Here is a 27,468-nt window from a genome sequence, read left to right as displayed (position 1 = left end):
TCCCAAGGGCCTATCTCCCTTCCAGGTGGCAACAATGCAATGGAAGGCAGATGCTACCAGAGGGAGCAGAGGTCGGTTTCTAACCTTCCAATGGCCCTGAAAAGCCAAGGACAAAGCCTACACCCTCATGAACTCTTAAGGAAAAGGTGCTCGCTCTGGCAGCACCTATTCTAAAACCGGAATGGTAGAGAGAAGATTATCATGGACCCTACACTAGAATGATATGCAAATCTGTACATTATAGTTTATAGAGAATTTTAGTCATACAGATGAAAAAGTTCTAGAGATCTACTGTACGACACTATGCTTACAGTTTATAAGCAATGCTGTACTGTACATTTAAACATTTAAGAGGGTAGATCTCATGTTATATGATTTTTACCACACACAAAAATTCCAGCACAAGGCCAGGCCTTCCACTAGGTGAACCTCTTCATGTATGACCTCTTAGTACCAAGTTCAGGCCAGCTGGCCACCGGGTGAGCTAGCAACAAAGGCGAAGAGGAGTCAGAGTCTAGCCGATGCTGAAGAAATGAGTCTCAAGACCACAAACACTCAGGCTGCTTCACCGCCAGCTGTGCCAAGGAAAAGACTACATACTGTTAACATCCCTGACTCCAGAAATCTCTACCTGGAGGGTCTTGGCAAACATAACAGGTGTATTTCTCAGGCACATTTTCTTCCAGTAATCCCATGCAGACCCCATGCTGCCAGCACTGGCACTCTTCACACTGTCAGAATTAAAGAAGCAATAAAAATTAAACTCAGAAGGAATCCTCCATCCAAAGATAAGACCCACCTGTGGAGGGAGGGGTGGTGGGAGGAAGGAGAGAAGGAGAACACTCCCTACTGGCAGACTTGGGAGCAGAGCTGCAACCACTTGTCTAGAACCCCTTGTCTAGAACCGTGCTGGCCAATAGGGCAGCCACCAGCCACCTGTGCTTCTAACATTTAAATTAACAAAGTTAAAAATTCAGTTCCTTAGCCCCATTAGCCATATCTCAAGTACTCGACAGTCACATGACGCCAGTGGCCACTGTACTGGACAGCACAGATGAAGAACATTGGGATCTATTAAACAGCACTGATCTCAGAAAAACAACTATCTTCCCTCCCATTTCTAGAGGCTTTCACTTTTATGATCACTTTATGAAGACAGAGGAAAAAATGTCCAAGTCCTTAGAGGAAGGCTAACTTAGAAAGACAAAAATCTGAGCTTGAATCCTGGCTCAGACATTCATTAGCTGTGTGACCATGCAAAGGTCACTTCTCCACCCTGGGCTCCAGTTCCCCCATCTACAAAATGAGATACTATTCCTATCGACCACATGGGGCAGTTAGGTGAGGAATCAATGGGTCACATGTAAAAGCTCATACTGCAGAGCCCAGCAACCAGCTTTTCTGTATTAGGAGTCTACTACTACTGCTACTGGGCAGGTGAATTCACCTTGATGCCTCCTGGAGGAACCATATGCCAGCACTTTGCATTTGTTCTCTCTAAACCTTCCCAAAGGTCACACAGCTGAGGAGAGGTAACGGTGGCTCAGAACACAAGCCTGGCTAACTGCACAGCTAGTTCTTTCAACCCCTAGGTGCCACTGCCTTCCATGGGGAAGGAGGAAAGGGAGAAGGAGCAGAAGGCAGAGAAGGAAAGAAAGGAGCAGACAATGAGGGCAGCACCGGGAGACGTGGGGCTGGCCTGAGGATAGTAAGCCTGAGGGGCTAGGGGTCCAGAGCAGGAAATGGAGAGGAAAAGGGAGATGCCGAAGGAGATAGTAGGACACTTTAAACAATTCCAAACCAGGGCCCTAAACCTTATGACTACCCAACTCAACGGATAGCTGTGGACGATGACAGTGGGTGAGCTTCTGTCTTGGGGGTGGGCCACCAGCCTGGCCACAAGGGAAAAAGTCCAAAGCTCACAGTTCTTAGACACTAGGAGTCAGACAGAACCCAGCATCAGGAGGGCTTTTATGGGCTAATTATATCGCAGTCAATAGGGGCAGATCTAGATGGACGAGAAACTACAGATATGATCCACATTCTTCATTTTCCAATGAGGAAACTAAGGCTCAGAGGGAAAGAAAAGGGTGTGAAGACAACAAAGGCAGTTATTAGCAGAAAACAGAATGAATGAAAATCTCTCTCATCAATGACTCAAGTATCTTAAAAACTAGGATACATCGAAACTGAAATAAATACAGCTAAAGTGAAAATTTCTAAATAACATTTCTCATGTGGGTATGGCTAAAATACATTATTGTATTTTAAAAAAATTTTTTAGCTGTACCTGTGGCATGTGAAAGTTCCCAGGCCAGGGATCAAACAAATGCTTCAGTTTTAGCCTGCACCACATCTGTGGCAATACCACCAGATCCTTAACCCGATGCTTTAAAATGGAACTTCACATTATTCATTTTTTAAAAGTTTAACTTTAGCAATGAACAAGAATAACAACAGAAAGGATAAAACATCTAAGAATAAACCTAATACTATTGAAGAACAAAACATGCAAGATCTATATGAAGAAAATTTTTAAATATTTGAAGGTCAACGAGACTTAAAGGTAAACTGTACTTTATTCCAGGATAGCAAGAGTCCTTATCCAAAGGATGTCATTTCTCTTAGGGTTAATATATAAAAATAATGTAGTGGAGCTCCCATCCTGGCTCAGCAGAAACGAATCTGACTAGGAACCACGAAGTTACAGGTTCGATTCCTGGCCTTGCTCAGTGGGTTAAGGATGTGATGTTGCCGTGACCTGTGGTGTAGGCTGTGCAGACGTGGCTCGGACCCTGCACTCTGTGGCTGTGGCACAGGCCAGCAGTTGTAGCTCCGATTTGACCCCTAGCCTGGGAACCTCCATATGCCGTGGGTGCGGCCCTAAAAAGCAATAAATAAATAAATAAATAAATAAATAATGTAGTGCTTGGAGTTCCCACTGCAGTACAGCAGAAACGAATCTGACTAGTATCCATGAGGGAGCAGGTTCGATCCCTGGCCTTGCTCAGTGGGCTGGGGATCGGGCACTACCATGAGCTGTGGTGTAGGTTGCAGACGTGGTTCAGATTCCAAGTTGCTGTGGCTGTGGCACAGGCCAGCAGCTGTAGCTCCAATTCGACCCCTAGCCTGGGAACTCACATATGTCGAGGATGAGGCCCTAAAACGAAAAAACAAAAAAAGAAAGAAAAATAATGTAGTGCCAATGAAATAATAAATACCTTTCGAACCATAAAGAAGCTGATTCTAAAATTAATAGCCAGGAAATTTATAAAAAATAAAAGGAGGTACTGGATCAACCAGATATTTTTTAATATTATAAAGGTATATTAAAACAGGATTGTACAGCAAATATATGGACAGAAGTCAACGGAAAGAGAGAATGCAAATGAAGGCCAAACTACATACAGAAATAGCGTGAATAAAGGTGGCTTTTCAATAATGGGGCACAGTGTTGGGACAACTGGATAGCAGGAGCCCTCACCTCATACCAGGCAAATCAAATATTTACATTTTTTTTTTTTTCTTTTTAGGGCTGCACCTGAGACATATGGAGGTTCCCAGGCTAGGGGTCTAATCGGAGCTACAGCTGCTGGCCTACACCACAGCTAGAGCAACGAGGGATCCGAGCTGCATCTTCGACCTACACAACAGCTCACAGCAATGCCAGGGATTGAACCCACAACCTCATGGTTCCTAGTTGGATTCGTTTCTGCTGCGTCATGATGGGAACTCCTTACATGTTTTTTTAAAAATAAATGAAACCTCAAAAGTACCAGAAAAAAACCATGAGAAAATTCTTCTATTGACTTTTCTATAAACTTTTATGAGTTTCCAATGAGGAAGCAACTGCTATTTAATTCTCAAGAGCCATTAAAGAAAAGTTTGATATATTTGACCTCATAAAAACAAAGTATCTATAAGACAAGTCAAAAGACAGATGACAAAGTGGGTACAAATATTTTTACTGTTCTCACAGCTGATACAAAAACATACCTACAAAAAGTCTATACAAACAAGTAGGAAAATGACCAACCATCCAATAGAAAAATAAAGGACATGAACAGACAAGTCAAAGGGGAAAAAAAAAAGAATTGTTAAATAAAAAGATGTTCAAACCAACCACTAGAGGAATAAAGTAATGAAATGTGAAATGAAACCAGCCTAATAATATGCATACACATTAGTATTTCTAGTTTTGGGGATTACATGTAAATATCAATTAATTCTTTATACCTTTATGTACTGTCTGAAGTTTGTGTAATAAACATTTACTACTTTATTCTTATGTTATTCTTATGAAAAACTGTCTATACAGCGTAATTTTCATTTATATATGTATGGGTATGTGTATGCCAAAATAACAACGGTTATCCTGGGTAAAAATAATCTGGATAATTCTGTTCTTCTTTGTAACATTTGGAAAATATGGAAAATCACAATCAGAAAAATTTTTTTTTCTTTTTTAGGGCCATACCTGTGGCATGCGTAAGTTCCCAGGCTAGGGGTCAAATCAGAGGTGCAGCTGCTGGCCTACGCCACAGCCATAGTCACGCCAGGTCCAAGCTGCATATGCGACTAAGCTGCAGCTCGTGGCAAAGCCGGCTCCCTAACCCACTGAGGCCAAGGATCAAACCTGCATCCTCATGGATACTAGTCGGGTTCTTAACCCACTAAGCCACAATGGGAACTTGCTGGCAAACTTTTTCTTAAAGACCCAGATAATAAATATTTTAGGGTTTGGGCCATGTAGTCTCTCTCACAACTACTCAACTCTGCCCCAAGCCCCTGGAGGAAAATGAATGAGCATGGTTATGCTACAAAAATAAGACTCAAGCTAAATTTGGCCTGTGGAACATAGTTTGTTAACCTTTGCCCTAGAGCAACAAATATGTAACAGGTGCCAAATCCCTGTAAAAATTGTATAGCAGCTTTGAAAGTCCTTTTTTTTTTTTTTTTTTTTAACCCCCTATGGCTGTACCTGCAGCATATAAAGGTTCCTGGGTCAGGGAACAAAATCCCAGCCACAGCTGTGACCTATGCCACAGCTGAGGCATCGCAGGATCCTTAACCTGCTGCACCACAGCAGAAACGCCAAGAGGCCCATTTTAAGCTTTGTTTGCTTGCCTTCCCTAGAAGCAGCCCTTATCATCTCCTTCTTTATTACTCCAGCAAATATATTCTCACCATTCTTTTTTTTTTCCCTTTCTTTTTATGATAAAATATACATAACATAAAATTTACCATCTTAACCATTTTTAAATGAATGTAGCAGTAAGTGAACTGGCATCGAGTACATTCACACTGCTGTACAACCATCTTTTTCTAAAACATGTTAACTTCCATATGCCACAGGTGTGGCCCTAAAAAGCAAAAAATAAGATAGCTCAAAAAAAAGAGGAGTAAGTTTATCAAAACCTGCGCTAAAAGAGTTTAAAGAATTTAAATATTAAATAGGTTTCCTGGTGTTCATTTTTTATGTGGTACCCAGATTTCTGAAACATTCATGATTATTAAGATTTTTTTTTCATTGTGAAGAGTATTTATTTTAGTTGCTGTAACTATTAAGATTTTAACCTTCCAGTGATTTAAATTAGCACTGGTAAATAAAGTCAAGTAATAATATACATGAGCAATATTGACACCAAATAATAAAAATGACCAAAGAAAACTATTTCTCAAAAGTAATGTATTCATCTTCCAGAGAACAAACTGTAAATGTACTCTAGGGTTGTGCAAATTATCAACGTAAGTTAAAAAATTTTAAAAAGAAATTATTTAAGCTTTCCTAGATGACATATGCATTTAAAACTAGACAAATACAGTTTAAAAATTTAAACTGTATTTGCTCCAGTTAGCTCCCTCTAAATTTATGCGTTTTGCTAAAGTTACGGAGTGAAACTACTATATATAAAAATAGATAATCAACAAGGACCTACTATAGAGCACAGGGAACTCTACATAATATTCTATAATAACCTATATGGGAAAAATGAAACTGAAAAAGAATGGACATATGAATATGTGTAACTGAATCACTTTAGTGCACACCTGAAACTACCACAACATTGTAATTCAGTACTACAACATAAAATATAAATTTTTTTTAAAAGTTACTGAGAGGAAAAGGTACACCGCTCATAATGACAGGGCAAGTTAGAAACTGTTCCTCTATAATACAAAGCCAGCTGGACAGCAGAGAAAAGTCTTCTACAGCAAAACCCAAGGTGTTTTCACATTCAAGTGAGCTCATCACCACTGCAGTGCCAGATAGAAAGCCACGGTGCTGAGCTGAGCTGAGCTGGGGGGAGGCCATGCGGAGCCTGGGAGGCAGAAGATGACTCGGTCATCGTAACAGTTTCAATTCTTCCAAACTTAGTTTCTTCATTTAGCACAAAGTGGCACTTCAAGTGCTACTCCCCAAACAGCCCATGGCCCTTTCCACTTACAGAAAAGTCAATGAGAGAATACCATGGTGGATCAGAACTGGTGTCTTATATTGATTAGACCAGAGCCTTGCCAGGAGGGGCCTTCGCTACTCACCCACCAATGATCTCTATGGATAAATGAGGACCAAATCAGGCTTCTAAGCAAGGCCCAAAACTGGGCACAAGCCCAGAGAGACAGGATAAAAACTAATGACCTTCAACATAATTTTAGAAGCCAAACTAAAAAAAAAAAAAAAAAAAAAATCTACTGAAAAAACATTTCATTTTACATAAATTTTTGAATTATATTCCATAGAGCTTCATAGATTCTACAAATGGGTTTTATAAAATGGGACTCTTTTAAAAGACAAAACAAAGCAAAAAATGCACACACACATGTTCTATGTCAAGACAACAGAGCCCACCAATACACATAATTCTGTACTCCTAGGCTAACTTACTGTGTTGTCCTCAGAACAAAGCTTTTCCTCCCATTTCTGATTAATCAAAGTGACTACATAGCATGTTGTTTAGGAAAAATCACCCATACAATGGCCATGTTCATTAGGCTTGTCTCATAAAAAAGAGGAAAACAGAGCCACGGAACTGCTCTAGTCGGCAACCATCACTCAAAACCCTGACTGCAGACTGGACCTCATAAGAAGAGGTGCGCCATTCACATTTCTGAACTTAGAAGTGACAATTATTCATTTTGAACTTGAAAACCACTGACCTAGAGCAAACTAAAGGTCATAAATATCAGGGGCTATTTGAGAACATTCATGTACCTTGAATTCCAAGGTTGTCATGAAGTCTATTCAAAATAAAAGAAACTCCTTAAGAATTCTAACCAACATAAACAAGACTTATTTAGAAAATTCAGGTTCCCTGGACAGGCCAGACAGCCCCCAAGACACACAGGGTATTTATGACGGCTCTTGGGGCCAGCAAGGCAGCAGCCACCTCCACCAGAATTGTGATTAAAGGCAAGAAGAGCCAGAAGCAAGCAGGCGCTGGCCAGGGATGGTCTCCCCAAGCAGGCAGGGAGGCCCCCCAAAAGGCACATCCCAGAGATGGAGATATCAAATACAGCTGCCAGGGAAATAAAGAACAAGAAACAGACAAGTTATGAAACTAGCCTCCATTTCTTTGGGCCATGAAGAAAATTTACTCAGAGAAAAGATATGGGTCCCCTGGAAGATTAAACTGCCTCTCCAGAGATGCAGGTCCCTACTGTTCAACTCCTCACTGTGTGACCACAGGCAAGGCCCTTCCCATTTGTGGTTCTAGCTGCCCCAAGCAGAGCATGAGAGGTTTAGACTCAGTGATCCCTCAAGTCCCCTCTTAGTCCCCCAGCAGGCTATTCATTATACCAGCATGAGATGCAAAGGAAGCTGAACCAATAAATCTACTGCTCAATCTACTGCTGATGGTACTGCCTACCTGGGGCTTCTGGTGTGACCTATTATTTCTGCTGGCCTGAAGCCGCAGTCCCTCAAAACTCCCTCCAAGAACCAGTTTGTGCTTCTCTATACCTGTGTCTCCTGGAAGCTCCACCTACCTGAATCATGAAGTCATTTTCCTCCTGAACCTCACAGACGCAGCGGACCACTTCAAAATCGTAACGGTCATCCCCATCGAGTTCCTCGTCTGGGTTGGTGGTCACGTCAATGTCCTGGCCATACTCCTCATCGCTCCAAAGAAAGCTCTCAGAAGAGGACTCGCTCAGATTATCCTCTTCTGAGAGGAAAGGGAAAACAAAAGCCATGACTTTAAAAATAGTTTTAAAATGTTACAAACCCTCGACTATCAAGAACAGTAATGAGTTTTCAGAAAGCTGGGAAATGTGAACTCCGTCTGTTCCTTGGGCTGTTATCTACTAATCGCGCAAACAATATATGCTGCCCGGCAGTGAACTGAACTCCGTTTCCTCATTTTCCTGAGGGTGAAGGCCAAGCTAAGTTGCTGCCCAAGGTCAAAGAGCTCACGGGGAAAGAAACTGCACCTCACCACGAACCATCAAGATCATCATCCCTAACGATCGTGTTCCTCCACCTCGCCCAATCCAGCTAGGACCTGCATTACAGCCACCTTTATTTTTTTTTATTATTATTTTTACTTTTTATTTATTTTTGTCTCTTTAGAGCTGCACCCGCGGCATATGGAAAAGCCCAGGCTAGGGGCTGAATAGGAACTGTAGCTGCCGACCTACACCACAGCCACAACAATGGGATCTGAACTGCCTCTGCAACCTACACCACGGCTCATGGCAACACCAGCTCCTTAACCCACTGAGCGAGGCCAGGGATCAAACCTGCATCTTCTTGGATACTAGTCGGGTTCTTAACCCGATGAGCCACAACAGGAACTCACAACCACCTTTGAAATACTATAAACAGTGGGGAATGAGGAAGGGGCAAATTCCAGGGATAATCAGAACTACAATCACTAGATCCTAGTGCTTGATTTGTGATAATTACAGCTAACCTTTACTCATCACTTATTCTGTATCAGATACTATTCCAAGTACTTTCCACACACTTATTAACCATTTTCATTTATTTTTTTACCATGTTATTTTTTATTTTATTTATTTTTGTCATGTGCACAAGACATGTGGAAGTTCCCAAGCCAAGGACTGAACCTGCACCACAGCAGCAACCTGGGCAGCTGCAGGGACAACACCAGATCCTTAACCCGCTGCACCACAAGGGAACTCCTATTCACTACTTTTAAACTCAGAATCATCCTGTAAGTTGCTGAAGTAGGGGAAGCTTTAAGGTAAACTCAGACTTCCCCAAGCCAACAGGTTAGATGCAGAGGCCACCAACAAGCAGTGGAAGAATGGGAGGGGCAGGTGTGCAAGGGAATGGGGGACAGTGGATTTGGTTATATACCCACTGGCTTGAGGGTACTTCAGACATTCAACTAAGACCAAAGCTACAGAGAAGGGAAGTTCAACGAAGGTATAGTTAATGGCCTATTTTATTTGATGTACTTCTTAAAAGATTTAACAGATTACTTGCAGAGGCCTGAGAGGAGATTACAATATCAACATACATCAGCCTTCTCATACTGTAGTGCTGTACAAATGATCAAGCCAGCAGAACCTCCTTACCAGACACTTTCACTTTCCCTTTGTGGTTTCCAGATTCTGAGCCATGGAGCTGCGGGCTCATGTGGACCCCAGGCTTATGGGAGGACCCACACCTGGTGACAGCAAATGCCTTGGGTGGAGAAGGTTCCTGGGAGGTGTCACTGATCTCCTCACTGCAGGGGCATTCTGGGAAAATAAGATCAGAAGGAAACTGGAACCCCCAGACATTACCAGGGCATTCCAAAAAAATCAACCCCATCCAACCAACAGCTCTGACGTTCATACAGCTCAAAGGCTCAAAAGCAATCTGGCTAGAACAGACTTAGGGATTAAGATTTCTAGTTACCTCCAAGAACCTCAAAGCCAAAAGCTTCCTCCTCACCATCACCCCTTCTCCCATTCTTCTGCCAGGACTTTTTGTCTAAGCTAAAAGATACTTGGAGAATAAAATGTGGCATCCCTTTAGCTCCCAAGATTGGAATACGGATTTTCTTAAATCTGTATTTTTATCAGAGATAGAAACACGCTTTTCAAGAAGTGAATCCTTTCTTGGCACCCCCTCCCCACTTATAGTAAGGAAACCCAAGGAAAACAGCACAGGGGAAAATTTACCAGGCTTAGTTTTCTTTTTCTTTTTCTTTTTCTTCTTTGGCTTCACCCTCACAAACTCTTTGAATTTCTTCTCTTTATTCTTTTCCTTGTCTTTTGCAGCTGAAATTAAATACAAGTATAAGTACTGGCGTTCTAACATTTTGTTTTCAACGCTAGGATCTTCAATTCTTAAGTAAGTAAGCCCGTGCACTATAAAGAACTAAAATGAGCAGGAGAACAGAGTTCTGCCTGGGAGGTCACCTTCCATCCCCCTTAGAGCTCTGCTGCCCCTTCTCTACCACAGAGCCTTTAGACCAGGGGTTAGCAAACTCTGGCCCACCACCTGCTCCTGTAAAAAGTTTTAGCGAAACACACCACGCTCATTTGTTACGTGTTCACCATGGCTACTGCCATGCTTCAATGACAGAGATGAGCAGTAAAGACAGAGACCAGGAGTTCTCTTACGGCACAGTGGGTTAAGGATCTGGTGTTGTCACTGCAGCGGCTCAGGTTGCTGCTGCGGTGCAGGTTCAGTCCCCGGCCTGGGAACTTCCACTTGTTGTTGGCGCATCCAAAAAAAAAAAGAAGAAGAAGACAGAGACCTTATGGCCCTCAAAGCTGAAGAGATTTATTGTCCGGCCATTTTCAGAAAAACTTTGCCAACGCTACTTGGATTCCTACTCCTGAACGCTGGCTGCATACTGTAATCACTGAGGGAGATTTTTTTTTTTTTTCCTTTATTGGCCACTTCACAGCATACAGAGTTCCCAGGCCAGGGATCAGATCCAAGCCACAGCTGCAACCTATGCTGCAGCTGCGGCAACACCAAATCCTTTAACCCACCTGGGCCGGGGATAGAACCTACACCCTGGCACTGCAGAGATGCCACCAATCCTGTTGTGCCACAGCAGGAACTACACCAAGGGAGATTTTTAGAAAGTGAATGCCCAGGTCCTGCCCACAAAAATTCTGATTTAACTGGCTTGAGGTGTGACTTAAGCATCAGGATTTGGGTTTTGTTTTTTTTTTTTCTTTTTTAAATAAATGAAATATAAGTCACATAATATAAAATTACCCGTTTAAAAAGGAAGAGGAGTTCCCACTGTGGCGCAATGGGATTGGTGGCATCTTGGGAACGCTGAGATGCTGGTTTGACCCCGGGCCCAGCACAGTGGGTTAAAGATCCAGCATTGCCACAGATGCAGCTTAGGTCACCACTGCAGCTAGGATCTGATCCCTGGCCCATATGCTGGGGGGTGGCCAAAAAAGAAAAAAAGAAAAAAGAAAAAGGAGCAATTCACACCTTCCAAAAACTCCAACTTCACAGCAAAACTTCTTTAGTTATCAATACTCCCTGTCCAAATTTCAGTGCAGTTTTCCCAACTCCCTTCTAAAAAGCTTCCTAGCTATCTTTCTACTGAGACTATAGTTCTCAAGCTAATAATAGCCTCATCATTACAAAATCCAGTTGTTTCTTCTCTCTTATCAAACATATCTGTAGCATTTCAGCAATTGGTCATGCCTTACTTTTTAGATGTTAAGATATGTTTAAGCACACACATATCCTGTGACCTAGTCATTTCCCTCCCAGATATTTACTCAAAAGATAATTTATGTCCACACATGAATGAATGCCCACAACAGCCTTTTTTTTTTTTTTTTTTTGCTTTTTAGGGCTGCACCCACAGCATGGAGGTTCCCAGGCTAGGGGGTCTAATCAGAGCTACAGCTGCCAGCCTACACCACAGCCACAGCAACGCCAGATCCAAGCTGCGTCTTCAACCTACGCCACAGCTCACGGCAACACTGGATCCTTAACCCACTGAGCGAGGCTAGGGATCAAACTCACAACCTCATGGTTCCTAGTCGGATTTGTTTCTGCTGCACCACAAAGGGAATTCCAGCCCACAGCAGCCTTAATTGTAATATCCCAAGCTGAAAACCTCCCAAATAGCCATTACTGGGTGAATGGACAAATCTGTGGTATATCCATAAAATGGAATACTTTCAACAATAAAAGTAGAAACTATTATATGCAATTAATAAGTGAATCTCAAAATAAGTGCTGATTAAAAGGAGCCTATAAAATCTAATGCATACTATATGATTCCATTTACATAAAATTATAGAAAATGAAAAGTAAACTCTATAATAGAAAGGAGAATAGCGACTGCCTGGGGATGACAGAGGAGAGCGGTGGAAAGGAGGAATTAAAAAGGGGCATAAGGAAATTTTAAAAGGCAATGGATACGTTTACCCTCTTTACTGTAGTAACAGGCGGGTACATATGTCCTATCTCATCAAATTTTACAATTTAAATATGTGCAGTCCACTGCATAACAATTAAGCTTCAATATGCCGCAGGTAGATAGGGAGGGAGGAGAGGGAGGGAGAGAGGGAGGGAAAAAGAAAGAATGGCCAGTGGCATGTAGAACATTCACGATGTTGTGCAACCAGTTCTACTCTAGTTCCAAAACATTCCCATCACTCTGAAGTAAAACCATTCACCATTAAAAGCAGATTCTCCCCAACCCCTCAACCCTTGGCAACCACCAATCTACATCTGTCTCTATGGATTTATCCATTCTGGACATTTCATATACATACAAAACGTAATCTGCTGTGTCTGGCTTCTTTCACCTAGCATAACGTTTTCAAGAGCATCAGGATTTGAACACTCTCCAAGTAATTCTGATGTGGAATCAAGAGGGATGACAAAGCATGTGTCGGGTAGAGTAAGCAGCAATCAGATATTTGAGATTTTTAACTGAGCACTTATGTGCAAATACTGCAAACATCTAATTTAACCCTAACAACCACCTGTGTATATCATTCTACTTTTACAGAGGAGGAAACTGAGGCTCGGTGAGGTGAATGCACCTGCCTGACATAATACAGATATTTAAAAACAGGGTTATCTGGCTCTCCAGCACTACATCAGCACTACTGCCCAGACCCCTCCTCCATATAGGCATCCAGGAACTGGTAGAGAAGACATCAGGCTGCTTCCACCAGCTGGTAAGTCCGGACTCTACAGGCAGAAGTTAATCAAACAGCTAAAGAACACAAGACTATCTCTAAGCTCCCTTCCTGTTAAAATACTCTGCAACTGGGAAACAAAGTTCAACAAACAAGAACTCTAAAATGACCTTAGTTTGCTCAGTGGGTTAACGATCCGGCGTTGCCGTGAGCTGTGGTGTAGGTTGCAGACGCGGCTCAGATCCCGCATTGCTGTGGCTCTGGCGTAGGTCGGCAGCTACAGCTCCGATTCGACCCCTAGCCTGGGAACTTCCATATGCCGTGGGAGCGGCCCCAAAGAAATAGCAAAAAGACCAAAAATAAATAAATAAATAAATAAATAAAATAAAATAAAATGACCTTAGTCTAATTTACGAAAGTACTTATTTTAGGAGTTCCCGCTGTGCCACAGTGAGCTAAGAATCCAACTGCAGGAGCTTGTGTCGCTGTGGAGGTGTGGGTTTGATCCTTGGCCCAGCGCAATGGGTTAAAAAGGATGTGGCATTGCCAAAGCTGCAGCATAGTTAGCAGATACAGCTCAGATTCAACCCCTGGCACAGGAACTTCCATATGCCACAGATGCGGCCATAAAATAATAAAAATTTTTAAATAATTTAAAAAATAAAGAAATAAAAAAAAGTTAAAAGTACTCATTTTAAGATTAAGAAACCAGGGCCTATAGAAATAAGCTGACTTATTCACAGTCATGTAGTTGATGAGCAAAACATGGTTTAAATTTCTCCTAAATTCATTAAAGCAATCAAGAATATTTACTTTTCCTCCGATCCTAGGAACAGTCTTCCTCTGGAAGAGAAACAGAACAACTCATTTCTGCATATTCTCTTGGCCACAGCCATATTATCAGTGATGGCTTCAATTCATTTACCTAACAAGTATTTGAGCATCTACCATGTTCCAAGTACCAGTCTAAGGAGGAGGGTGGGATAAGGCACTGAACAAAAAAAGACAAAAATTCTTGCCCTCACAGAGCCACATTCTAGTGGGTGGCAGCAGAAAGCAAATAAATTACATAGTATTTTAGGAGGTGGTTAACGCTATGAAAAAAATAAAGCAGGGAAGGGGGGCAGTAAAGATGAGGGAAGGAAGATTTGTAATTTTAATAGTCTGTAGTCAGAGAATGCCTCATCGAGAAAAGGACATCTGAGCAAAGACCTGAAAGGAGTGAGAGAACAAAACATGCAGGAATCTGGAAGAGTCTTCCAGGCAGGACACCCAGGACTTCAGAGTTTAAGAAACAGGCACAGGGAACACTTCCTAACTCATTCTATGTTGCCAGCATTACTGTAACACCAAAATCAGACAAAGACATAACAAGAAAGGAAAACTGGAGACCATTATCTCTCATGAACACAAAGGCAAAAATATTAGCAAACTGAATCCAACAATGTATAAAAAGAATTATATACAGTGACCAACTAGGATTTATTACAGGTATACATGGAAGACTGGTTCAACATCTGGTAAACAAATAATGTAATTTACCATATCAACAGGCTGAAAAAAATAATATATCAACTGATGCAAAAAAGCACCTGACAAAATCCAACACTCATTCAAGATAAAAATTCTCAGAAAACTAGGAACAGAGGGAAACTTCCCTAACGATAAAGGACATCTATAAAACACCCACAACTAACTTCACATTTAATGGCAAGAACTGGATGTCTTAAGAGCAGGAACAAGGCAAGGATGCACCCTCTCAACAGTCTTATTCAAGACTGTACTAGTCATCCTAGTTAGTACAATAAGATAAGGAAATAAAATATAAATTGGAACTAAAGAAATAAAACTGTCTGCAGAGACATGACTGCCCCTGTAGAAAATCCCAAAGAGGAATTCCCATTGTGGCTCAGCAGGTTAAGAATCCTACAGAGTGTCCTTGAGGACATGGGTTCGAGCCCTGGTCTCACTCAGTGGGTTTCAGATCCGTCATTGCCGCAAGCTGCTGTGTAGTTTGCAGATGTGGCTTGCATCTGCAACCTTGTGGTGCAGACCTGCACCTGCAGTTCTGATTCGACTCCTGGCCCAGGAACTTCCATATGCCAAAGGTATGGCCATAAAGAAAAAACAAAATTCTCAAAGAACTGACAAGAAATAAACATAAAAATCTGAACTGTGACTATAGCAAGGTTGTAATATACAAGATTAATATACAGAAGTCCATTGCTTTCCATGTATTAGCAATGAACAATTATATAGTGAAATGAATAAATAGCAAGGAGGCCTGTATGTCTCTATTGGAATTGAAATTAGAATTAGGTTGAGGGATAGATGATGATGCAGGCTAGACGATCATGCTTTACAAGGAAATTGGCCTTTACTATGAGTGACTAAGGGGCTATTGGAAGGATTTGAGCAAAGAAGTGATAGGATTTAATGTACCTTCACTCATAAACATACAGAATCCATTGCCCAATTCAGTTTTTGATTTGTAAATTCAGGTTTTAATGACCTCCAAACTAAAGTAAAGTAACTGTCTATTAGCTCAATGAAATGCCAACAGCATTAACCCAGTCATGAGCAGAACTGGTTGAGGAAGATATACCACCTAGGTTCTGGATCCTTGAGATGCAAAGGTCAAGATGTAGGGTATAAACTGTCAAATGCCAGGGCATACCCAGTCATCACCTAAGTATGAGAGTTCCTTTGGGCTTCTCTAAACAACGATTTTTTTTTTTTTTTCTTTTGCTATTTCTTGGGCCGCTCCCGCGGCATATGGAGGTTCCCAGGCTAGGGGTCGAATCGGAGCTGTAGCCACCGGCCTACGCCAGAGCCACAGCAACACGGGATCCGAGCCACATCTGCAACCTACACCACAACTCACGGCAACGCCGGATCCTTAACCCACTGAGCAAGGGCAGGGACCGAACCCGCAACCTCGTGGTTCCTAGTCGGATTCGTTAACCACTGCGCCACGACGGGAACTCCATAAACAACGATTTTTTATGCATTTCACATTTTATTAAAATAGCATCACATCTTTAGGGAACTCAAAAGGCAGTAAGAGAAGGGTGAAGGAAATTCATTCCACACAAGAGATTCTTGAAGACGCCACATTATTCAAGCTCACATAAGTCATGACTAATAGTCCCAGAAAATAAAGGCATAATGAACACACTTTCACTGGCCTACCAGCTTTGAAATCATGAATTTTCTCAATTTGGTAGGATATGTATTAATTCAAGCTATATATATATATATATATGTGACTGGGATCATTAACCCACTGAACAAGGCCAGGGATTGAACCTGCAACCTCATGTTCCTAGTCAGATTCGTTTCCACTGCGCCATAAGAGACTCCTATATAAGACTTTTATATCAAACAACTTCAAACTGATAAACTCAATTTTGCATAAAATATATAAATATAAAATACCTTAAACATGATTACCACTTTACAGAAGAGGAAGTGAAATTCAGAGAAGCAGCAAGATCACATAAGTTGACCTTCCCTGGACTTCCCCATTAAGTGAGTTAACACATTGCCTCTACTGCAGAATCAAATTAAATTGGGTTTCCTGTTACTTAAAACTAAAAGCATCACAGTGTTGCAGTTGATCAGAAATATGATCACATTAAGCTTTAAAGATTCCCCTCCTGAGGCTTCAATTAGAGAAGTAAACCATGAGGATAAAAAGAAGAGATATTCTAGAAAATTGTTCTATAGAAACTTGTGTTCTCTGAAGAGAGAAAACCTGCAGAGGCTCACCCTGGCTTCTGACGGAAGATTGTAAAGTCACATGTAGCCTTAAGCGGCAGAGCCCACAGGGAGAACTGCCCAGCAGGGACTAAGCTAACCCAGGTGAGTCACTGAAAAAGAGGGACAGACAATAAGCAGAACTCATTCACTCACTCATTCGGATGACCCATGTGCACAGAAAATCCCCTGCAGGGAGGCATCCTATTCCCTGCTCCAGGCCCAGGGCAGGGCATCCTTCCCTGGAATCCTAAAAGACAGCAGGGCCTAGTGGTGGAAGTACAGGCTCCACAACTAGATTCAAATCGTGGCTCCACCAGGTGCTAGATGTGTAGACACTTGGCTCTAGTTAGTCCATCTCATCAGCACCTCAGTTTCTAATCCATAAAATGGAAACAACAGTATCTGCCTCATAGGGTTTGTTTTGAAGATTAAATAGACAGTACAAGTAAAGAACTTGGAACAATGGCCAACACATGACAAGTACTTAAACATTAGCTCTGTTATCTCACCTTCCATACTGTCTCCTTGGAAAGTGGTGCTGGTCTGCTGTCACCTCTCTCTTTGAACAGGTTGGCCGATTGTTCCATGACCCACAGAACACAGAGCTGGCTGCAGAGCCTCTTCCTGATGCCCAGCCTTGGTTGGACAATGGGAAACTTCCTGCCAGGGCTATGCATCAGAGAGCAGCTTGTTTTGCCTGAGGAGAGCAAGGCTTTTCCAGGACGGCCCCTGTACTCTCCTCAGGTAGCAGGCACCCATGAGGAGAGATACCAGGGCCCTCCTTGCTCCCTCTGCACAGCCTGCTCCCTATTTCTCCCTTGGATCTTCACTGAGTTACGAGAGCAGGACATCGAGACCACTGCTTCCACGAGGGAAGAGGAAAAAATAACATCACCCTCCCCTATGGGAGAACTGCCTGTACACCCCAGAGCTCGGCCATGCACAGTGGGGACAGTTACCAGAGAACGTTCTGACCTGCACAAGGGAATGGCAGCTCAGGGGCAGAGCATGGGTATGAACTTGGAGGAGTTCTCACTGCCTATCAGAGGAAGTGACCTCACAGCCTAACACCATCATTTCACCTTGTTCACCTTTCCAGCCTCATCTCCCATCAGTCCCCCACCATGGATCTCATCCAGACACTAGCCCAAATGGGCCTTCAACAAACCCCTCCCTCAAGCCCTGACTTCTCCAATACCTATTTCTCCATTTCTTCCCTAGGAAAGGAGTGCATTTTCCAGCTTCCCCTGAGAGAGGAGTAGCCATGTCACATGTTCTGACCTACAGGATATAAACAGAAGTCATGTGTGGCACTTCTGGGTTGTGCTCTTAAAAGAAAGAGGGATGCCCCCTTCCCTGCAGCTGAAAGATGGACAAGGTGGTAAATGAGTGATTTTAGATCATGCAGAGAGAGCAACACCTTAGGCCTGGTGGGACAATGGGCAGAAAGCTGGCCCTGGACAAATGCAGAGAGCCACAGCAGTGTCACTGTGGGGCGCTTACAATCTGACCTGAGGTGGAAATAAATCCCCATCTTAAACCACCTTCTTTGGTTCTCTCTTTAAGGCCACATAATCCATATCCTAGTTTAGCTCCTATCATTCCCTTCCCTTTAAGGGGAAAGAGGGCATGTTTTGGTAAGAAGGTCCCTCAAGCACCCCAAGAGAAGGTGCAAAGAAGTACCCATTCTGGTGCCCCAAGGCTTCTTTTGACCTTAGGTAAGGTTTGCCCAGAGTGAGAATATGAATGAAATGGATTTAACAAGAGGTAATAAGCACAGATAAGTTCCCTTTGATACCTGAATATTCTTTCTGGGCCAAATCTCTACTCCAGACTGAAGTGACTTACACAGAATCAAACCCAAACACCAAGGAAGCCTGAAATCACCTCTGGAAGAGACTTTACTAAGTGGATTCTGGCATTCTAAGAAACCTTGTTTGGAAAAGCAATTCGAAACTGAACTTAACATACAAAAGGCCAATAGGCACATGAAAAGATGTTCTGTTCAACACTGCTAATTATTAGAGAAATGCAAATCAAAACTACAACGAAGTACTGTCTCACACTAGTCAGACTGGCCACCATTAAAAAGTCTATAGGAGAAGTTGCCATTGTGGCCCAGTGGAAACGAATCCGAACAGTATCCATGAGAATGTGGGTTCGATCCCTGGCCTTGCTCAGTGGGTTGGGGATCTGGCGTTGTTGTGAGCTGTGGTGTAGGCTGCAGACACGGCTCAGATCCCAAGATGCAGTGGCTGTGGTGTAGGCTCGCAACTACAAGTCTGATACGACCCTTAGCCTGGGAATTTCCATATGTCGCAAGTGAGGCCCTAAAAAGCAAAAAAAAGTCTATAGGAGTTCCCAGTGTGGCTCAGTAGTAACAAACCTGACTATTACCTGGTGGGGATATCTAGCCTCACTCAGTGGGTTAAGGACACAACGGTGCTGTGAGCTGTGATGTAGGTCACAGACTCGGCTCAGATCTGGCATTGCTGGGGCTGTGGTGTAGGCTGGCAGCTGCAGCTCCGATTCAACCCCTAGCCTAGGAACCTCCATACACCTCAGGTGCAGCCCTAGAAATCAAAAAACATTAAAAAAAATCTAGGAGTAACAAATGCTGGAGAGGGTGTGGAGAAAAGGGAACCCTCCTACACTCTTGGTAGGAATGTAAATTGATACAGCTGCTATGGAGAACAGTATGGAGGTTTCTCACAAAAACTAAAAATAGAGTTGCCATGTGATCCAGCAATCTCACTCCTGGGCATATATCCAGACAAAACTGTAATTCAAAAATATACACGTGCCGCCCCCCCCCCAATATTCATAGCAGCACTATTCACAATAGCCAAGACATGAAAATAACCTAAATGTCCATCAACAGATAAGGGCTCAAAAAGATCTGCTACATGTACACAATGGAATATTCCTCAGCCATAAAAAAGCAATGAAATATTGCCATTTGCAGCTACATGCATGGACCTAGAGATTATCATAGTAAGCAAATTAAGCCAGAAAGAAAAAGACAAATATCACGACATCACTTATATATGCGGAATCTAAAATACGACACAAATGAACTTACCTACAAAACAGAAACAGACTCACAGACACAGAGAACAGACTTGTGGTTATAGGAGGTCAGGGGGAAGGGTCAGAATGGGAGTTTGAGACTAGCAGATGCAAAATATTACATATAGAAAGGATAAACAACAAGGATCTACTGCAGCACAGGGGATTATATCCAATATCCTATAATAAACCATAATGGAAAATAAATAAAAAATAAACTGACCTTCCAAATTAACTTATGTGACTAAGGGCCTGGCTGAGGGAAGAGGAAACATCTGAAGGCCGGAGTGGGAAGGGGTACCTTAGGGACATGTGATCATGACACTTTTTCCCCCTCAATGCCTCTGAACTTTGCTCTGCTTGTTCCTGGCATAGGGATGCCTTTCCTATTCCCCTGCCATCTGGTCCAACCCCTACCTACCCTCTCCCTTTAAGACTTAACTCAAATGTCACCCCCAGCTCTCAGCCTCCCAGCCCATTTTACAGGAAAAACCTGAATCTGAGTTCCCACAGCACTTTATATGTTCCTTATATAAAACGTAGCAGTTCTCACTGTATCTGTTTATGTGCTTTTCTCCTCACATGAAAGAGCCCCGTCTCATTCCTAGTCTTACATCTTCATTTTGGAGAGGAGGAAATCAGATCTGCGAAGAGCTCAGATAAGTGAACAGTAGCCACACTATTACTAAGATTCGGTCTATGGAGTTCCTGTCATGGCTCAGTGGTTAACGAATCTGACTAGGAACCATGAGGTAGCAGGTTCAATCCCCAGCCTCGCTCAGTGGGTTAAGGATCTGGCATGGCTGTGAGCTGTGGTGTAGGTCACTTGCCTGGGAACCTCCATATGCCATGGGTACGGCCCTAGAAAAGAGAAAGAAAAAAAAAAAAGATTCAGTCTATGGACACTCAGACCAGAACTGCTTTTCTCTGCCTAACCTGACCAGCAGGGAAATTAGGGGCAGGGGCAGGCAGTGGAAGGTGGGGGTGGGGCAGACCAAAAATAAAAATGTCTGTAGAGCACTTTCTGGTCCTGATGGAATCTTCATCTGAGAAATCTTTTAGTACCCAAGTTCCCAGTTGTCATAATCAGATTACTCACCATAAAGAGAGTACTTTTTTACCTTATTTATTCCCAAGCAGGAGTTCCCATCATGGCTCAGTGGAAATGAATCCGACTAGTATCCATGAGGATGCAGGCTCAATACCTGGCCACCCTCAGTGGGTTAAGAATCCAGCATTGCCATGAGCTGTAGTGTATGTTGCAGACATGGCTCGGATCCTGCACTGCTGTGGCTGTGGTGTACGCCAACAGCTCTAGCTCCAATTTGATCCCTAGCCTGGGAACTTCCATATGCCACAGGTGCGGTCCTAAAAAAATAAAAAAAAATTAAAAAAAAAAAAATCCCCAAGCAGCATACATTCTGTAATATTCTGTTTTTCACTTAAGCATAATGTCAAATTCACACTGCCTGTGAACTAGGACACAGGCTGCCTGGTGTCAGAGTCTCATCTTGAAACATCTCCCCAACCAAACTTCTGCCACCACCTGAAATTCCACCCTAAGGATAAGGGCTTCCTTAGCAGTTGAGGTGAAAACTAAATATGCTGCGAGAACAGGTGAGCTATTGAGCTGGTTTTATTTTTTCAAATCTTAAGAAATTTAGTTATCAGATTAGTCAAGTACCCAACAACCATTAGGAAACAGAAAGAGGCTCTGATGTGAGAAAAGTGGGGGCAATGCCTGGAACAGAGGGTGCCTTCTGGAGGGCTGGGACCTACAGAATATTCTGATTATGCCTCTACGTTTTTCACATTGATATCTAGCAGCATGATGAAAGCTAAACATGCCAACTGACTCCAGTTCACAGATGGTCAAAACCGAGGATCCTGCTGGTTAGTAGCAGAGGTAGGAAGTGTGGCCAGAGCTTTAATTTCCCAGCTAGAGCATAGAAAGATGAAGGGTCTGGTTTCCTTCAGCCTGGGAACTGCTGGCAATCTCAGCAATCTGAGTTGTGAAATCATCTGTGTCCACCTGACATGGGGGGCGGGGGCAGCACGTCCCTTCCGGGCTGCACAAACCTGCTCTCAATCTGAGATGGTGCAGGAATGACCAGGCTATACTCTAACAGCGGGTGAGAGGCTGTGTGGCACACTCTGCCACCAAACTGACCAGTTCTACAAAGGAACAGCAGAAAGGTAACAAGTTAAAACAGAAGGATTTAAAAGACCCTTTTGTTTCCTCAAAGCATTTTGTAATTGTCCACCCCTGCCAACCTGGCAACTGTACCCAGAGCAGATCTTGTTATTTTAAAAACCTGGCAGGGAAAAATCCTCAATTCAGGGATTTCCAAATCCCAGTAAAAGATGTCCTTCTATATTGAGAGAGAATAAAATCCCCGTATATTGGTATGAGAACGGCAGAACATAAAAAAAAAAGGGCAGAACATAAAAAAAAAAAAACAAAAAACGTTTTGCGGAGTTCCTGTCATGGCTTGGCGGTAACAAACCTGACTAGGACCCATGAGGGTATGGGTTTGATCCCTGGCCTCACTCAGTGGGTTAAGGAGCTGGCGGTGCCAGGAGCTGTGGTGTAGGTCGAAGACGTGGCTCAGATCCCACATTGCTGTGGCTGTGGTGCAGGCCAGCAGCTGTAGCTCCGATTTGACGCCTGGGAATTTCCATATGCTGCAGCTGCCCTAAAAAAGCAAAAAAGACTTTTTTTTTTTAATCTTTTCGGGCCACACCCACAGCATATGGAAGTTCCCAGGCTAGGGGTTGAATCAGAGCTGCAGCTGCCAGCATATGCCACAGCCACAGCCACGCCAGATCCAAGCCCCACCTGCAACCTACACTGCAGCTCCTGGCAACACCAGATCCTTAACCCACTGAGTCCTTATGTCTATTATCCGGGTTCTTAACCTGCTGAGCCACAACAGGAACTCCTCGCTCAGGTTTCTTAATTTGGTAACCACAATGGTAACAACTTGTCTTTTGGTTTTGCAGCTCATCAGAGATAAACTGAGTTTAGAACTCAACTCTCTGACTGCTTGGGTTAATGTTTTCTCTAAGATAAAGAGCTAGTATTTACTAAGAATTTACTATGGGCCTGACATTGTGCTAAGCCTTTTACATTAGGTCATTTAATGTAACAAAGTTCTGAGATAGCTAGTTATATTATCTCCATTTCACAGATAGAGAAACTGAAGCTCAACAGTTCTTCTGTCCAAGGTCTCACAGAAAGCAAGTAGTGGAGGCTAGATTCAAATTCAGGTGTGTAGACTCCAAGCCTGCACATATTGTTCAACACAAATCAAGACCTCAAGTAAAATTAATCAGGAATTCCAAAACCAAACAAGAGATCTGTACATGACCAGGAATACCCACCCTCTAAGTCAGGTGCATTACACTGGGCAAAGCCTCCCCATGGACAATTACCATGTTCATCCGTTATAACCCATAGTGGGAAAGAAAGGAAAAGCAATTTACAGAGTTTCTACTTCTTCCTAGCATTTTGTTTACCTTAAAAAAAATAATCTTGGAAGTTCCCATGTGGCACAACAGCTGAGGGTAATAGAGCTGTATGGACCAACTCTGTGGCCACTTAGCCATATGTACCTACTGAGCACCTGAAATGTGGTTGGTCTCAACTGAAATGTTCAGTAAGTTTAAAACACACACTGGATTTTAAAGGCTTAATACAAGAAAAAGAATACATAATAGCTTATTAAACAGTAATTCTTACACTAATTACATGCTTAAATGATAGATATAGCATTTTGGATATTTTGAGCTAAAATTTACTCAAAGAAATTTCACTTGTTTCTTTTTATGTTTTAAAATGTGGCTACCAGAAAAAGCTACAGGCTGACCGCATTACATTTCCTTTTATTTATTTGGCCATACCCTCAGCATGCACAAGTTCTTGGGCCAGGGATCGAACAAAGCCAACAGCAGTGACAATGACGAATCCTTAACTGTTAGGCCACCAGAGAACTCCATCACATTATATTTCTAATGGATGATAGAGCACATATGACTAAGAAACTGCAGCTTGACACATTAGTTAAGGACTGACCTCTCACAGAGCCAGAGATCATCTTAGTCTGTTTGATCCGGAAACCTGACTTTATACTTCCTTGGGAATGCTGTCAGATGTCCCAGGAGTTCCACACACCATCTAATACCTATGTATTGTAATGGAAAAGTACCAGCCAAAAAATATATAATGACATTAAAATTTCAGGTAAAAAGAAGTTGGGGGAAGTTCCCTCATGGCACAGCACATTAAGAATCTAGCACTGCCACTGCTGTGGCTCAGGTTGCTACCATGGTGGTGGTTCAATTTCTGGTCCCAGAACTTCCATGTGCCATAGGTGTGGCAAAAAAAAAAAAAAAAGAAGAAGAAGAAGAAGCTGGGAAGCCTTGTGGAATTTACTGGAAATTCATTAATTATTCTGAAATCCCCCAGAAACATGTAATTTTTCAGTTTGAGAAGAAACTGCCAAAAGATTCTGTTATAATAAGACATGAACATGAGACTTTATGGTAACCCTTACTACCACCATTGTAGTTTCTATGCAAAGCAAAGTGTTGCTAGAAAACTTCTTCGGTTGCAATTACAAAGAAACTGGACTCAAAACTGGACCCAGGAGGAGACACACATCACCTCTTAGTTCTTTAGTTCTGTTAGCGGGGATGAGGCATAGGTCTGGGGGAGGGGATGGCTGTGCCCGTGCTGTTCTGAGCACTAGTTCTCCTGCCGGCTTCTAAAGGAGCTTCCTTTCCTTGGAGTTCCCGTCATGGCTCAGTGGTTAACAAATCTGACTAGGAACCATGAGGTTGCGAGTTTGAGCCCGGCCTTGCTCAGTGGTTTAAGGATCCAGCATTGCCGTGAGCTGTGGTGTGGGTCGAAGATGCGGCTTGGATCCCGTGTTGCTGTGGCTCTGGCGTAGGCCGGTGGCCACAGCTCCAATTAGACCCCTAGACTGGGAACCTCCATATGCTGCAGGAGCGGCTCAAGAAAAGGCAAAAAGACAAAAAAATAAAGAAATAAACAAAGGAGCTTCCTTTCCTTGACTGTCCCCGCTCCATACTGGGAGTACCAAGCCCCTCAGAGACTAAGGGATTTTCTAAAGTAACTGGACCGGCAAGAGGTGGAGGTAAGAATGAGAGTCAGGGATTTCTGCTTCCTCCAGGAGGGCCACAACTCCATGATACAATTCCCGATGATCACTTATCATTTCCAATTTTGGGGGGTTCAACTGGACCAGTCCAACCTGACACCTGCTTTCCGTGTCAGCCCTTCATTATACAGATACAATCCAGAACCAAAATGCTTACTTGGGGAACTGGCAGAGACCCGCTTCCTGGTCAGGCTCTCCTGGCTGGTCTTGTCTGAAGCTGAAGAGCCCCTTGTCTGGACATGCCTCTTTCCTGGGTTCTCCTCCGGCTCTGGTGACTTCTCCATTCCGTGGAAATACTTCATGTGATAGTGCAAGAGCTTGGCTTTGCGGAAAAATTTTAAACAATCTGCAACCTTGCACCTAAACTTGTGATCTAGGTCGACAGCTGGTGCTTTAGATGTCACAAAATCATCTGTTTTCTTAAAAGTATTTGTTACTGAAAAACAAAAACCAAGATCCCTCATGCTTATTTTGGTTATTACAACACATGCATCACAGGGCAATAAAGAGTGAAAAAGCAGCATGCATATGTAGACGAGACATCAATGACCACTGCTATTTGAAAGACCAGACATAAATAACCTCAGGGTACATAATAGAGACTCAACTGTGAAATCTTTTGAAAGAAGAGACCAACTTTTTTTTTTCTTTTTAAAAGCACTTCTACAAGTTCCCAGGGTTTCAGAAGAACAAGGGAAAATCCTAATCAAAAAGAAAAAAAAAAAAAAAAATCAGAGATCCAACCCAGCACTGTTATTCACGAGTTGGACCAGATTCAGACTTTCCATCATCCCGATACTTTGTATAGACAGGACTAGAGAATATTCTGGTGGGATAGCTTTATGAAACCAAAAGGATCTTACAATGGTTTTTGCACAAGGAGAGTAATTACGACAAAACTTTTTAGTACTGAGCTTTTAAGATTTCCCTACCATGTAACTCTGTTTGATCAAGAGGACTCAGAGACTAAAAGAAGACAACCAACTGAATGGAGCTAGGAGGCATGAGGTGAATTCGGAGGACTCAGTCAAATTCACAGAGACAAAAAGGTTGACACCCCACCTCCCAAATACACAGAAGATGATGGTCCGTCATGCACCAATGACCAAAAGGAAAGCAGTCACAAGGAATTCATGAATGTTAGAAACTTAGTTTATTGAAGACTCCCTTCACTATGCCCTTACCCCAATGAGAGCAATCATCTGAAACTCAAATCATGCCTACTCTATAGACTGTTCACCCAAGAATATCCTGAATGGATGGATCTTTCTGGAGTGAATAAAAATTTTCCTAAATGCAATTATACATTTTCCATCAGAAGTGAAAAGCATGCTGAACTTACGGTAAATATTATGACTACTTTTTCAAGTACCACTTGAAAAAGTCAGACCATTCCATAGTCAGAAGGAATACAAAAATTCTTCATACTCTACATTTCTAGGGTATACTCTACAGAACTAGGGTATTATTATAAAATGTGTAGGCTTGATGATCTCATGGATTCTGTTACATATGCAATTTAAACAAGTAAAAAATTATACAACACCCCACCAAAGCAAAATGCCTTAAATCACTTTCTATCCGTGACAAGAAATATAACAAGGAGGTTCTTATCAGTCAGATGCAGTTATGAGAAGAAAATGTAACACAAAATGAAATGGAATACACATGTCTCAGACAAATAGTTCCATGGGAAAAGCAAAACAAAAAACAAAAAAAACAAGTCAGTGATAGAGTTCCCCTCATGGCTCAGCGGTTAATGAACCTGACTAGGATCCATGAGCATGTGGATTCAATCCCTGGCCTAGCCCAGTGGGTTAAGGATCCAGCATTGCCCTGAACTGTGGTGTAGGTCACAGAAGCGGCTTGGATCCCAAGTTGCTGTGGCTGTGGCTGTGGCTGTGGTGTAGGCTAGGAGCTGTAGCTTCAATTCAACCCCTAGCCTGGGAACTTCCACATGCCACAGATGTGGCCCTAAAAAGAAAAAAAAAAAAAAAAATTCAAAATTCAAACCTCCAATATATCCTAAAATTCTTTCTTAAAAAATAAAATACAGGGAATTCCTCTGTGTCTCAGCAGGTTAAGGATCCAACATTGTCAATGCAGTGGCTTGAGTCAACGCTGTGGAAATACAAGTGGTTTCTCTGGAATTTCCTTGCCTTAGGCCTATTAAGTTGAACCATATGAATCTGCCATTCTTGTAAGTTAAGAAAGGTTAGATATTGGCTATTTCATATGGTCCAACCTAATAATTCCTTTTCCATCTGACAGTCTTTCAAAAATCACTGCAGAAAATTCCATTTACCACTGTGTGAACAAAGCTAAGGTCTGAGGAGGTCAGAGAGCATCAAGGACTCTG

At 42.5% G+C, this 27,468-nt stretch overlaps 1 protein-coding gene and 1 non-coding gene across 15 annotated transcripts in view; one reads left to right on the top strand and one right to left on the bottom strand.

Moving 5' to 3' along the window:
• Positions 1-27,468, bottom strand: part of PHF20 (PHD finger protein 20) — a 150,007-nt gene that overhangs the window by 19,600 nt on the left and 102,939 nt on the right. For 6 of the 14 annotated variants that reach the window (XM_021078128.2, XM_021078127.2, XM_085003816.1 and 3 more), the window contains 5 exons: positions 25,267-25,545; positions 10,138-10,236; positions 9,547-9,711; positions 7,990-8,168; positions 632-731 (listed from right to left, as the gene is read on the bottom strand). In XM_021078128.2, the coding sequence (XP_020933787.1) occupies positions 632-731; positions 7,990-8,168; positions 9,547-9,711; positions 10,138-10,236; positions 25,267-25,545 (822 nt within the window). The remainder of the gene's footprint in view (positions 1-631; positions 732-7,989; positions 8,169-9,546; positions 9,712-10,137; positions 10,237-25,266; positions 25,546-27,468) is intronic. The other 8 variants (XM_021078129.2, XM_085003817.1, XR_014832260.1 and 5 more) reach the window with 5 other exon arrangements.
• On the top strand, positions 147-249 carry LOC146395284 (U6 spliceosomal RNA). The gene has a single exon (XR_014832991.1). It is a non-coding gene; the product is annotated as a U6 spliceosomal RNA (small nuclear RNA).

This window comes from Sus scrofa, chromosome 17 (assembly GCF_054392235.1).
Source record: "Sus scrofa isolate SSC_HxYL_T2T_F1_AM1 chromosome 17, Sscrofa_HxYL_maternal_Yorkshire_Landrace_v2.0, whole genome shotgun sequence".
NCBI lineage: Eukaryota > Metazoa > Chordata > Mammalia > Artiodactyla > Suidae > Sus > Sus scrofa.
Note: the sequence above shows the minus strand (reverse complement) of the source record. Positions and strands in the feature narration are given on the sequence as shown.